Source organism: Cydia splendana, chromosome 4 (genome assembly GCF_910591565.1).
Source record: "Cydia splendana chromosome 4, ilCydSple1.2, whole genome shotgun sequence".
NCBI classification, from domain to species: domain Eukaryota; kingdom Metazoa; phylum Arthropoda; class Insecta; order Lepidoptera; family Tortricidae; genus Cydia; species Cydia splendana.
In genome coordinates, this window is record NC_085963.1 from 17,275,066 (window position 1) to 17,290,501 (window position 15,436).

General features: G+C 38.4%; 1 protein-coding gene across 1 annotated transcript in view; it reads right to left on the reverse strand.

The window, feature by feature from the left end:
* Positions 1-4,608: 4,608 nt before the first annotated feature.
* Positions 4,609-15,436, reverse strand: part of LOC134790035 (leucine-rich repeat neuronal protein 2-like) — a 62,559-nt gene continuing 51,731 nt past the window's right edge. Inside the window, exon 3 of the mRNA XM_063760789.1 lies at positions 4,609-7,418. Within this exon, the coding sequence (XP_063616859.1) occupies positions 5,662-7,392 (1,731 nt within the window). The 5' untranslated portion in view covers positions 7,393-7,418 and the 3' untranslated portion in view covers positions 4,609-5,661. The remainder of the gene's footprint in view (positions 7,419-15,436) is intronic.

The following is a 15,436-nucleotide window of genomic DNA, read 5'->3' on the forward strand; positions in this document are numbered from 1 at the left end:
TTACTTTCCATTGGGTAATTGTGCTCCAAAAGTTTTTTTCAGTTTATGAAAACTATATAGGTATCGTAACCCCATTGAACTATCACTAAATGATACAAGTGATGGTCTACTTTAAATCGGCTATCAACATATCTACCTACCAGATTATGATAATTTTTTTAAATTAAAATTAAATTTCGAATCTTGGAACAAATTTTGAAACAAAACATGCACATTTTACGGTAAGTACCTACTGTCAGCATCAGAAGTAGCTAAGCAGGCCAGGTGCTCAAAATGATCTTGACGCGACTTTATTGTTAAGAGAATAGGAGCGCGTCAAGGTAATTTTGAACACCTCGCCCGCTTAGCAACTTCTGCTGCTGACTGTACGAGCACATATAAGTATTTATTTCTATTTATATCAAAACCTTAGTGGATCCATTAGTTAAAGAGACCTTCGCAGGAAAAGTGCTTGTACAATTCAAAACAAACTTTTAAAGCCTGTTTACAACTTAGGCCACAATGATTATCAAGTCTGAAGTGCCCACAAAATTACAGTGAACCCACAACTTTGGTTTGACTTTAGCCGGGCTAGATTATGACCGATTGTGTTTATTTGTGCGTGTTATAATGGTGTTGCGAACGACCGGCGTCAATGTATCAAAGTTTAAAATTACAGGGCGTAGGGTGCACTTTGTATCGTTTTTGTTCCCGTGTGGGTTAACTGATCTATAACTTATCTGTGCCCTCGGGCTTTTTACATCCCCTTGTTAACGTCAAACCGAAAACCATGCAGGATATAGATAAATAAATCGTTTATCAATTTTATTAAGAGTAGAACCCCCTCGGCTTTATAGCTGATATCGACATTTTACCGGGAATTCTGTTGATTCTCTCTTCCGTATTAATATGAAATATGAGTATGAATTAAAAATATACTTGTATTCCCTACCCCGTTTTCCCTAGCTAGTACAAGTGTATGATACGATGATATGAATTTTTTCGCATCACGTTTATTTTGCATCGATTGTATATACCTACTTATAGTACTTTTCATATAGCCTGGGTGCAGTAACAGCTATCATCTCCATACAATTTATACCATTAAAACGCAAAATATGTATTGAGACGACAGGAAACTCAAGGTACTTGAAAAATACTATTATATTTATATATATAGTTAGGTACCTACTGACATACCTACATGCGTCGGTTCAACTTTGACGGTTTGGTATCATAATTCATTTTTTTGTATTTAACAAAGGGTAACTAATCCTTCCGCTTTTCTTTAATATTTTCATTATCCCAGTTACACAACTGGCATATGTAAAACAGCAATGGGCATTTAATCAGAAACCGGTCACAATTCTTTACTTAACCCAGTGGATTACTTAACCGTACATTACATAACCATATATATTAAATCATACATTACATACATACATCAGCATCACAAAGGCTGTGCCTTCATGCAAACTATCCGTTCCTAGAATTAATAACTACTACGGGGATAGAACCCTTAGGAAAAGAATTCCATACATACTTAATAGTTTGCCTGAAGCCATAAGACGTGAAAATATTAAGCCAAAATTTAAATTTATTGTTAAATAAAAACACTAGGATATAAGTTATTAAGTTTCATAACTAGAGACTGATGACGCCACAGTCAAACTCATTGTTGAGTTTTGCGGGTCTATGACTATTTTTTAAGAACCCCTGTATTTTATTAAGAAATAATAATAATAAAAAATACTTAAATCAAAAAGACTGAACGACAAAATCAGATGCCATCATTTAATGGGCGCCGATATCGACTGAACAAACGACTTTATCGTAATCAACTTGTTGCCTGGCAGGACTGAAATTCATTATCTGAAACGCATTACTGTATTTCATTTTACCCGGAATACAGTAATTAACAAACTTAATTGCTATTTATTTTCACGTTTGCTTGCCGAGATGGCGAAATGTGGTATTATCGATATCGGTGTTCGAATCAATGTTAATTATAATGATTAACGATTAAATCTTGAGTGCTGTGTGTGGTCCAGCCTACTTGAATTTTGTGATTTAATGAATGGGACGTAGGTTGTGCCTACTGACGTGAAATCATTACTTTTGTTCATAAGGTTGCGCTACATAATCAGTTTTTGTACGTTAATCAACAGACATCGTAAATTTTAGACAATTTTTGGTGCAGCGGACTGGTGTTTACGGAATTGGTATAGATTATTCCAACTGAAATGGTAAATTAAGGTTAATATTAACGTAATTAACGCTAATTAATCATTGGGGTTGAAATTGTCTATACCAATTCCGTTAACACTACTCCGCTGCACCGAAAATGCTATAAAATTTACGATGTTTGATAATCAATGATCATCACATCAACTTTTTTAAGGGTTGGCAATACTATGATACTCATCATCATCATCATCATCATCATCATATCAGCCTTTTATCGCCCACTGCTGAGCATAGGCCTCTCTTCGAGTTCGCCACTTATCCCGGTCCCGAGCCAATCTCATCCAGAAGTGACCCGTATCAATCTTCCGAATGTGGTCCACGTACCCAACGAGCCAACGGACGCCAAACACTTATTTCGTCTGTAAGCGGCCACCATTCCGTTATGATAATATTTTAGAATAAGTTTTTGGCAAAAATTTAATTTTTGGTACAAGCTTTTATCGCTGACTGTACTTTTCTTACAACAGACAACTAATACTCATCGAGACAATTCTAAAAACCCCTAACACAAATAGGTTGCGTTGTTTCATCACAGAGTTCCTATGGCCACCTCCTGTCTTCATAATCAGATCAGCTCGATGGTACCATAATATTGCATTGTCATCCGATTTATACATGCATGCAAAAATTCAGCTCAATCGGAAACCGGGAAGTAAATCAAATTTAACTTGCAAAATTTGATGACAGAACGACAGACAACGGGATAGGTGAAACTTATTCCCAGCTGTTGGCATCAAGATGTTGCCACTGGCAAAACCTGATTTTTTTCTCACCTTTCAGTTGGAACAATCTCCGGGGTCTCAGTAGTTACCAGCAAAACATTTTTAATTTTCAATACTAAAAGCCACCAAACTAAATGGTGGTTACTAATGTGTTTTTTTTTTCTTAGTTGTTCTCGGTAGAAAAAGTGAGAAACCCAATCTAGCTGTTACAAGTGGCAACAAATTCGTGGTAACAGCTGGTAATAACCAAAAATACTAATCAGCACACAATACTTACACATTAAAAATCTAAATTCAGCAGCAGCATCCAGACTCGAAACTTGTGTGATCGCGTAGTTAACCATCTAAAGAGGCCAATTGTGATTTAAGTATAGAAATGTAAAATATCCAAGGCCAATGGTTATTTATATTCGTAGAAATGTAAAATATTCCATTAATTTGATCAAAATGAGCGTAGCAAACCTACTGCACGTTTTTTGATGTATATAAATGAACGTTTACGTTTCTAAATTAGAATAACGACTGTCGTTTTAGACAAATCTTAGGCACTTGTCCCACCAAGAGCGAGTAAGCGATTAACTATCGGCGATTTTCTCGCCCAAGAAACGAACAAAAGATTAGGATCCTGTGTTAGTAAAAGAGACACATATATTAATAGTTCATCGCTGGCTGTTCACACTGGCGGCGAGAACACTCGCTCTACTAGTTTGTCGCCGCGATAAGATAAAACTAGCTCAGCGGTACTCGCTCGGCGATGCTCGCTTCGTAGTTAGAACTTAAGCTGCGAGACCAATCAGTCTGCGTGTTCGGCTACTACGCTGCACCGCCCGAGCGAGTGACGCGAGTAATAGCCCGTCGCACTCGAACACTCGCCTATAGCCGAGCGACAAAACTATTGGAGCTAACACTCGCTTCTCGCCGCTCGCCCACTCGTTTCTAGTTTATCGTTCTACTCGCTTATCGCTCATCGTCGGCGGTGGGACAAGTGCCTTTATAAAAATAATCTTCTATGTGGTACCTAGCCAAGGTGACAATCGTTTGCGCTACGATAACGAAACGCTTTGTGTCTCTCTATCAGTTCTGTCACTCTTACATATTACGTAGTGACAGTTGCGTTTCGTTCGTTACTGAGCGTAAACGATTTGGCATGTTGGCTACGCACCCTGGAAACACATTTTTGATATTTAGATTTTTATTGATGTCTTAGAACTTAAAAGATTTTAATTCTAGCTTAGCTCCTGACAAACTGTAGTAGTGTGGAAATTGTGGAATTCATAATTCTTATTAAAATTGTGTTCTTCATTATTTTGACGTATACATACATACCTACTTACTGAACCATTGTCAGTACATATAGTAGAACGGGGAATCGTATCTACTCTTAGAGGATATAACCAAACGGAGACGCCATGTCTATAATTTTCGGTACAAAATAGTCTGCCTTTTTTTGCGGGGGAGGGGCACATCAAATGTATACGTAACGTCAAAAGAGCCATGTCAGATAAACGTCAGTCCATACATGTGGTTGACATCTGGTTGACCATTGGCCGCCTATTTTTGACAGAGGGGAACGCCTGTAAATGACCACTCCGTTTGGTTATATTCTCTAAGTATCTACTGTTCTGATTAGAATAAAGGTGCAAGAAAACAAAGAAGTTTATTAATTTTTTATTTTTTGTTTGTTTATAATATTTAAATAAGTTTCATAACAAAAGTTTTATGTATTCCGTATGTATGTATAAATAGCCTTACTCTATCTATATGACTGTAGGTATTATCGATTGAATAGGTATTTTGTTTCTCGGTTATGAAGTTTATAATATTTGTAAAATTCATTGAATAATGTGTATTATTATGAAAATGCAAAGATATTACTTCCAGCTAGATCATTTGACATATTCACTAAGTACAAAAATATTAATTCAAGATCTATTAAGAGAAAAAAATGCACTAAATAAGTCTTATGAAATCAATTTACAAAAATAGCCAATTAAAATGTATCTTTATTTTGTACCCCTTTTCATCAGAGCAGCTGGTTGGTTGATTAGTGTATATGTATATATACTTGATTAGGCTATGTACGTATGTGTTAAGCACATGGATGACTCGAACAATATATCTCGCTCTATTTTACAACTAAATACGCTATAACAATGTAGCAAGATAAATTAACAAATTTATTCCTATTCTGATATTATTTGAAATTATTATTACTCTATATTGCTCGTCTTTGTACAAAGTTTCAAGTACCTATTGGTGTTCTATTCAGAAAATATAACTATTATTAATATACTTTACAATTACATACATAATTATGAGTAAATATTTATTTAGCATTGAATATCTCAAACAATTTGTAACGCACTTAACAATGAATGAGTACTCAATTCTGAGGAACTATGCATACAAAACAAAACGAAGACATAGAGTTTACTCTATTAGGCATATTTAAATGGGTTTTAGGATTAACATGATTAAAGGAGTTAAGTACAAAAACGAGGGTAATGTCTTTATCTGCACTGCTAAATTAACTATTTACACGTCTATTTACAAAGCTATCACATCTTACAATTTTAGTCGTATCACTATTTACAATATTGCAAATTCATTGTCTCTCGTCTTCGTGACGATAATACACGGTATCACTAATTACCTCTCGACGTAGCAAAGAAAATATTTTGGTGATAATATTGTCCTTTGCAAGAAACTTTTGTTAGACGTACACTATGTGCGGCTTTTCGGGGGTCCGATGGTGAGGGATCGTTTCGTAAGCGAATTGTTGGTAAATATGCTCCTCACTATCTTCTTGGAAATATGGATTCTTATCCACACTATGCCACGGTGGATTCAATGAATGAAAGTTATTAGTCACTGAGGAACCGATCATCAGATACCGATCGGTGTCCCTCTTATTTTCTTGTTCCCTACTCCTCGTTGAATAGCCAAGTCCATTGCTTAACTTTGACACATCACCGTTTAACATAACACTCGTCATAACTTGCTTTGACTTGTCCCCTTTGCACTTTTTCAAAGGTCCCAAAAAGTATAAAACACCCCCCACGACGCTTATAATGATACTCACAATCAGCACCACAACTGCCACTATCACCCAACCGCTTGAGCACCCAAATTCAGATTCAGGAATCTGTACAAATAAAACACCCTTCAAAGGCCCCGGGCCTGCGCATTTGATGTCCTCATAATCTAGCGTAAGCGTAGCACTCGCATTGCCCGACTTTTTGCTACTAACTTCACACTCCGTTCCTAGTTTCCACAACCACAACAATGAGCAATTACAGACAAATAGATTTCCTGATATCTCTAGTTCTTGTAGCCTGTCAATAGGAAAATGTGATGCTTCTAGTGTTTCTAGGGCGTTGTTCTTCATAAACACATGCGTGAGTTTTGGGTTTCCGTGAAATAATCTCGGTGGGACTTCGCTCATCTTCACGTTTTCATTCATCCAAATTTTCTGCAGATTTATGTTGTCAACAAATGCCCTCGCATCAATCGTTTTGAGTTCATAAAGCCTGCTCAAATGTAAGTGTTTCAGATGGAAAAGGTTTTGGAAAGACAAGGGTGGAACGCTTTGGAAGAAGTTCCCACTGAGGTACAAATGCGACAAGTTTACTAGTTTGGAAAGAGCGGATGTGGGTATCGTTGTCATGTTGTTATCGCTCAGGTCCAAGTGGCGAAGTGCGGGTAAGTTGTGGAATCCCAATGGATCTACGTTGCCAATTATGTTACTATTTAAGTCTAAATGACTCAGTTCTTTTAAATATGGCATACCATGCTTAGACACCTGTTGTATGAGGTTTTCAGATAAATCTAAGTATTGTAACTTAACAACGTAGAACAAATTGATAGATGGTATGTCTAATATGGAATTATTTTTGAGCGATAAGATCTTCAACGATGACAGGGGTTCAAAAGTGTCCGGATCGAAACTCTCCAGCCCGTTGTTTGACAAATCGAGTCTCTCCAACATAGATAAATCTTGAAATGTTTGTGCGTGTACATTACGTATTTCATTATCTGACAAGTTCAAGTCGATCAGTTTTTTCAAGCCGACGAAGGTGTCCCTTTCTAGTCGCTTCAGTCTATTATGGCTGACATTCAGTTGTGTCATCTCAATATTGCTTTCAAAGTTCTTACTACCTAAGTCCTGTAATCTGTTGTAAGAGATATCTAGGATGGTGATTTGTGTGTAGAAAGCGAAGGTGTAAAGAAGATTGTTGATGGAGTTGTGCGTAAGATTGATGTGGGTAGCCTCGGGGTTGAGTTGTATAGGAACAATCTCGAGACTGGCGTTGGCGCAGGAGGCGGTGCGCAGAGCATCGTCGCAGGCGCAACGCGCCGGGCACAGCGTGCGCGCTGCCGCGCCCCACGCCCATGCCACAACCACCACCCACCAACGCCACTTCGCTACGCCGCGCGGGCCCATAACATCTCATGCGTACTCCACCGGCCCTGCAATGAAAAAAAGAAGTTGATTATAATTAAAAATGTAAATCTTATTAATGCAAGAGAACAAAGTTGGAGTTGAACATACAAAAGTTAGACTGTGGCCAATTCCATCGGCGTAGATGAGAATCTACCAACATCATTTTTCCTAAATTATTGTTATCGCAAAAATACGCCGCTCTCCGGGGGTAAATCGCCCTACAGTGCCACAGAGCAAAGTAAGAATATACAGCTTTATCGCTATCGCTTGACAAAATCTTAATATAATTTCTGCCAAAAATGCAGATAACAGAGTGTTTTCTACGCAACTTGCGTTAGGGGAGTGAAATTGTTTGATCCAAATTAGACCGATAAGAGACATGCTACGACGGCAAAATATTTTTTCCTTGTCTTTTGTTGTGCCGTGAGATGGAACGACATAAGTAGTACGGCAGGCGGGCAGATTGCACGGAGTCTTGAGGACGGACATTATTCATGTCCATGATTTGTTATTCAATATACCGCCATGACACGTGGCGCGGACAATATGTTTGGAACGCTTGTCATTTTATCCCACGGACAAGCACATGTAGTTTAATGCGTTTTCTGCTTTATGGGGTTTTCATCGTATTTTAATGAAACTTGAAAGGTATATCTTATATGTAATTCTAAACGCATTAGTGCATTAGATATCTGCTCCGTAATATAAATCGCCTCTGATGCGCTCACTGATAATGATGACCCGATCTACATACTACAACCGTTTTTTTAAACACTGATACTTTGACATTTTACATGTTCCTGCGATTAAGGCAGCATTATGTCACGGCGATAGTTTACGAGTATTTACTGGCACGTTTCGCCTAAGACGAATGTAGGTACGCCGTAAACAGAAACTAGCGGCGAGCAACCGCGCCGCTAATCCTCCCGCCCGAGCGATCCTCTAGTTACAATACCTTCCCAAATGTTCAACGATTTAACAAAGGAGCGTTTGGTACTTTAAATTAAATGTACGGCTTTACAATTCGACGGAATGTATAATGAATAGCAGCGTAACATCTGTTAACGAAGGCGAACGATCTCGAAAGTTTTCACGCGCGGGAATAACTAATTGCGAAGGTTGGAATTCAATTTATGGGTTCTGGTGCGCCTCCCGAGAGATCAGGCCATACTAAAGTATTAATAATGCAAAACAGTGTCACGGAAAGTTTTTGATTCCAAATGCAAATTAAATTAGGAAACAAAGTTAGGAGTGCTGAGCTTGATCCAACGCTTTGTCAGATGTCGGTAGCGATATTACAGCAAGCGTTTAACAAACATTAACAATGTTTAACTTAAAGATTAAATCACCTAGTAAATTTAGGCTAAATATACAGAAACTGCTTTCATACATCGGGTAGTCTGTCAATACGACGGTTGAAATGGTTTTAAAGGACGAGAAGACAGCATCAAGTCTCCCTCGGTAACTAGATCCGCCGAACGGATTACCCCGGCTCGCCCGAATTACAGAAACCATACACAGACGCACACCCGATACACATTAGAGCTCCCCGTATAAGAACGGATTAATTCTGTAATGTTACAAATGTATTCTAACTTACGTGAACCCAAAATATTGCGAATTTAATCATATCATGATTTTGTAAGACCCAGTTGCATTTGTATAGGAAAGCTTTAATAAAATCGAAATGTATTATCCAGTAACTTAGGAAAATATTATAAATAGGTATTCATGATTTTATTAAGTAAATACATTATCTGAAAACTGTTCACATCTCAGGGAAACGCTCTGCACCAGTCGCTTTCATGCCATTCCCAACCGCTAGTCAGGATTTGGTAAGTTATTCGTGATTAGTCCATAAAGCTATAGTATTGTATCGGTTATTATAACTCGACTGTCAGCTGTCATCATTTAGCATTAGTACAAAGTGAGCCATGGGTAGGTGCGATCAAAAGGGAGGGCACGCCCTCACTTCCGAGCCGAAACAGCTCCGGCCGGCACTCTTTTGTCTTTTAATTTCCTGTCCGCCGAAGTGCGGCGATGCCATCGTGAATTTCGCTTTCGTGAGCTTCGTTAACTTGTATCGGCCTTTGTTGTTGCCTATTGAACTTTTCCATTACGACGTCATCGATTGAAACCGCTAAATTCGTTGGAAAATTTGTGTCGCCCAAATCAACTCTCGAATCAGCCCTAGCGGAATTAACTGAGGCTCTTCGTTTTCCTTTTATAAATATGTGTTTAAAAGTTTGTTTTGTTTGTGCTGTTGCTCTAAAATGGAAATTAAATATTCCCTTATTGAAAATTTCTGTTGGTCTGTTATAGAATTTCAATACGGGATTTCAATAAAGTGTAGCGGACTTGTGTTATGAGAATTTCGTTAGAGACTATTCTTGTTTTGAATAATGGAACGCAAATTTTATGCATAAGTTTATATTCAATTTGCGTTTGTTGTTTTCTGACCTAATTATGGATTTGTATATTTAGTCTTCTTCCTTATGAATACATAAATTAAATTAAAGTATTTGCCTTATTCCTATACTTGGATTTTAGTTGTTACTAGCGACCCGCACGGGTTAACAAATTATAAACTTAAACCTTCCTCAAGTCTCACTTTATTGATAGGTGATAACAGAATTAAAATCAGTTCAGTAGTTTTAGAGTTTATCGCGAACATACAAACACACGAACAGACAGACGCGGCGGGGCACTTTGTTTTATAAGGTGTTAGTGATATCACAAAACTATTTACAATTATTATTTGTTTTTATTTTCTTCAATAAACTTGTTTGTAACATGTAGGATTAGTTATCGTAGCACTTTATTAACTATTGATCATAAACGTGGCCTTGAAGGGTCGCGGACATGTGCCATACATTTTTAATGTCATGTTTGTCCTGATCGATTACGTTACATTTGATGTAACTGACAATGTAGCTAACTTTTAATAGGAACTACAAAGCTTTAGATACATTTGTGTTTCAGTAACTTCTGGGAAATGGTTGGCTATCATCCTAATTACGTCATAAAATCGTAATATAGTTCAGAGCGAAGGGTTCCTCGTAATTGGCTCTAAATTCAATATCCAGGGGTGGGTTACAATCGTATTTATAACATTGAATGTCATCGGTTCCATTTAAATGGCGGAAACTATACAGTTGGGCCTAATTGCAAGAGGGCGATCGCTACCCCATGCCGAACGGGTCCACTAAAGTTATCATGGTGTTAATACAACTTGAGACGTTACTGGCACAAAGACGGTTTACGAGGGGCGCTGAGACAATAAAACCAATGTAAAAGTCGGCTAACCGCTCTCCCTCTTCGAGAAAATACCCCTCCCGCTTATTTTATGATTCGCCTAAGACGAAGGTATGTACGGTTCATTTAAAAATAGACTGTGCATTATTTCGAAAGTTCCCCTCCGTTTCAAACATACATTTAATTTATAATATCACTTAAGCCATCTTAATCTTTGGGGCGTGTATGAGTCTACTTATACGATTTTCAGACGTCGATCGAAGTGCGTACGTGCCTCATGATTCGTCAGTGGTTGGTGAATCGGTGAGTAGTCGGAGTGGCGGCAAGCACTAACGGCCATAATGAGAAAACTTGGCCGGTTGGTGGAAGTCTGCCGCTCCAATAGTTGCCGAGAGCGTGGCAAAAACCAAGCGGAGCGACTAGCGGTGATTCGATTGAAACTTTACGCTCAGTTCTACTAACAAATGTTACAAGTTTTTCCGCTGTCCAAGTGGAAATAATTACCCAAGAATGTCTATTATGTCGCTTTGCTTACTAATAAACATCTAAATTGTAGTTCACAACAAAATAAATATTTTATAAAAATATTATATGCATTCATATAATAAAAATACATATAAGTACTTATCGGAACATTGAATGTTTCTGTATACTTCTGCTACAGAAGTATAGTAGAACTTCATTAAATATCTTGCAGCCAAAGAAAAATCAAAGGCAATCGAAACTTTCACCAAACTCAGTAAATGGCGCAGCTGCAGTGTTTTAATTAAATGGACTTGGAAATAATATGATGTAATTGACAATGCGTGTTCGGGACCTAAGCTGTCGAAATCTGAATGAGCAGAGATTCAATAACCTAGGTAGGTTTTTTAAGATATTTACTTTTCTCTCTAACAGTCAACGATCTTATCGCCATATTAATAAAGTTGTGTAAGTAGATATTCTTATCATCATCAACTTCACCAACTTTACCGCTTCCCATATAACAATTTTTGCTCATCCCAAAAATTTTATTCCGGCTTTTATTCGGTAAACTCTAAAATGTCTGTTGTTTTGGTTTTAGAAACAAATCTCGCCGGCAGCTTGCAGGCTTAGCTACTGCCAGCAAATTTTAATATCACTGGGGAAAAGCAGCCACTATTAGTTGCGCTACCGCTATTGATTTTGCAATCACAGACGGATTAGAGCTTCGCGTGATTATTATTCGGCAATTTAATTGCTGGCCGCTCAGGCTATACGTGTGGTAAGTAAATACTAGGATAAATTATACGTACTTTTATCAGCCTTTCAATAAGCTTTTATATTTTTTATTTAAATACTTTATATTTTTATTTTTATAGTTGCGTGAGATTAAAGTCAACAAACATGAAACCCATGATAGTTTTCCGATGTTGGAAATCGATTTATTGTTTGCGATAGGTTTTCGGAAATGGATTTCCATGTCGAGTCATTTTGCAAAGCCAATGTTTGTCAGACGCTCACAGTTTATTTACTTGAAAACGTTTTTTTCGACGTATGGGTACTGGTGCTGGTACTAGTGCATAAATAAGATGAATATTTGGCATGGTGGCGATGGTTTTGCATTCTCTCTTATCCAAAGAACAGTCATAAATTAGCATGGAGTCAAATGTTAATTCAGGCTAACGTTTCATTGTATTTACATATGTTAAAGAGAAACGTGAGTTACTGATTAGCTGGGTCGGATACAAGTCATAGTATCAGCGGCTTTAGTAGGTAATTTATTATGCGGTTGGAAACGCTGACACGGTTTAGTTTTGAATGTAGTAACATATCTGGGTAATAAAAATTAAATTACCATACTTAGCAATATCAGTCAAACGCTAAATCGATCTCGCCGTTTTGCAATCACAATAGAAACCAGTTTCTGCTTTCGTTACTTACCTAAACGTATCTGTAAAATATCAAAAGCAAAAGCGACTCCACATCGGTATAGGTTCACAATACAGAATGTTGCCACAAATATCTTTCAAGCAAGGTTTACAGGGATGAAATAAAAAAGTACCGAACAAAGCGTCTACACAATACCATTTTCTCTTTCAGAGCAACAGAGCAGGTCTAGTGAATCAAGCTTCTCTATGGGCGCCTTTATAAACGCAATAATGAGGAGTGCCAAGGCGGCATTCAGCCGTGCGCCCTAACGAGAAGCGCCGATGAATCGCCCATGAGGCGAGCACAAAACTTGCCACTTGGCGGCGTAATAGCGAGCTCGCCTGCAAGTCGCAGCACGCGCCGCGCCGCCGGCCGCCGTGCCTTCTCGCCAAGCTAAAGGGCTTTTAGGGAACACCAACTTGCTTTCGCTTTGACTTTCATCGCCGACCGAGGATTAGGCGCCTTGGCCCGATTGGATGCGGCCTACGATTGAATAGTCAATGAGCGAATTCAGGCCAAAGCAGCGAGCGCACAAATTTAAAGCAAGTGCAGTTTACGATTTGCTAATGTTCTAATAGATCGTCGTACTGATTGTGCGGCTTTATGTAGTTGCTCATTGAATGGCCCGATAGCGTGTTTATTTCATTTATCTAGTTTAGATGCTTTAAATCGATCGCCGTCAACCTGATTTAAAGTGGGCCTTATAAAATAATACCTATAATCAGATTATTAAGTACAACCGTACAACCTTCATTACACCGAAGTTAAACATTATCGCGTTGATTGGTACTTAAAGTACATCCGGAATTCTGGATAGGGTCTGAAAAAATAGCATTAACTATTTTACTCAGCAATTTATAAGTTAGACGTACTTGGTGATTTCAGGAGAATTCCGCCCGCAATTCTTAAACCGCAGTATACGGTTCTCAATGTTTACACATTTCCAAACTTCCGATTGTAACTCGAGGAAAAAACGAACAACTGCCATGAATTGTTTGCCTGTTATTAAAACTTTTCCTTTGAGAAATGGAGTCGGTAACAAAATTAAAAAGTTACCGTTTGCATAATCATAACTTTAAGTTTGGGTGGATGGTATAAGAGGCTGAAGACTGTTTAAGGGTGGTGGGAGTTGCAAATGACGTGCTTACGTTGGTGATATCGAGCGGATCGCGCGCTAAGCCCGCAAAATGGGCTCGGGCCAAATGAAGACGCGCCGCAGAGCTCGTCTTAAGATATACCTACTGCAAAATTAGTCAATCCTATCGCTGCCATCTTTAGCAAAGTCGGTGAGGCTGAATAATGAAATAGCTCATTGAAACGGTGGATAGGCGCTATCGACACTTGGGGGGGCATTGGAACGCGATCCGAGACCGAGCCGAGGCGAAAATCCCACGGATTCCGTATGAGGTATCTGCGGGCTCTTTTAGGGTTATTAAATGGAGTGGGTTTTAGGGAAATGAGCTGGGAAATATATCTATTCTTCCTTTGGCCGAAGAAATCCTTGTTTTCGGTAAATAAAGTAACGGCTATAAAATAAATTAGGGAAGTTCACACTTTGTCTTCATTGCGGGCGGACCGGGTGGAGTTCTCATCCACGCGCTCATATGGCGGTTTGCCAATAAGGAGCTCGAAACTAGAATAGTTTTCAACTTTCAGCCTTTTGTTTATATTGATCTGAATGGGAGTAGAATAATGGCAATAGACTTTTGAGTAGGTAAAATAGTTGTTAAGCCTCTATGATTAGTTCACGTTCACAGCATATATGTATTACGCACACAGTCCTCCTCCCTGCGTAATTAATATAAATCTGAATGTCTATACGAATTCATTAACTACGATTTCAGCTAAAGACGATGGTTACGACTACCTCAATTTATTAATGTAATAGGAACTGAAAAATCAATTAGACAATTTTAATGACTTTGCAGATAATAGCGAAAGCCATAATACTTAGAGGCGGAATAGAAGTTCCCCTCAGATCGTTTCAGCGCTCTTCTTAACGCATGGCCAGTATAATTATCAAGTTACTTTAAATTGTTAGAATAAGCAAGCTCGACGAATTTCATATTAATAAATACACAGACAGTAGATAAAAAATTAAAAAGTAAAGCTACATAATCCTCGCATGTTCTCTTTTAACTGACATATTCGTTTGCTTCCCCTCAGTTTTATTACAAGCGAATACAAAACGGCCTCATGCCTAGTCTCGCCTGTTACAAAGCTAAAGCACACTCGCATGAGCTAAGCTCGGCCACACTCCGTGAGCGTAACTTGCAACAAAATCCTACGTTTCAGTTTCCATCGGGAGGTGCAACGCGCGAGGGATTCCCGGCTACGTATTCCGCGTCCGAAACGAGACGGGGTTAGGGTGCGGCGGCTAGGGTAATGCGTTTTATGAATGAATGAACAGCTGAATGGGAAAATTTTACTCCCGACTAACCATTGGTTTTGGATCTAAAGCGCAGTCGGCCAACGAAACGAAGACCGGAGCATTCTTATCGCCGCAATTTCGAATTCACAATTCTACCCTACCTTTACTACCTATTACCTATTTGCCAGAGGCGTGAAATTTGATATATAAGACTTGAAATGCTGAAATAAAACTCTCGTTCCTAATATGAGTTTAATGTATTGAAATTTTGCTCTTGGCGATGTGCGTCGATTCCACTGCAGTTTTACGATGTGTATAAAATTTTGCTAAGAACTGAATAAGTTTATGACGCTTAACGGTTAAATGGAGCACTAGTATTTATGCCACTAGGTTTATGGGACAATCATGACTTTGAGCTTTTATAGTATACTCGTAAGTACATAATTTTATAAATCACGCTCGCTGTGAAAGCATTATAAAATAATGTCGGCTGCGCTCTGCATAAAGTTAAGTGCAGGTCCGCTGGTT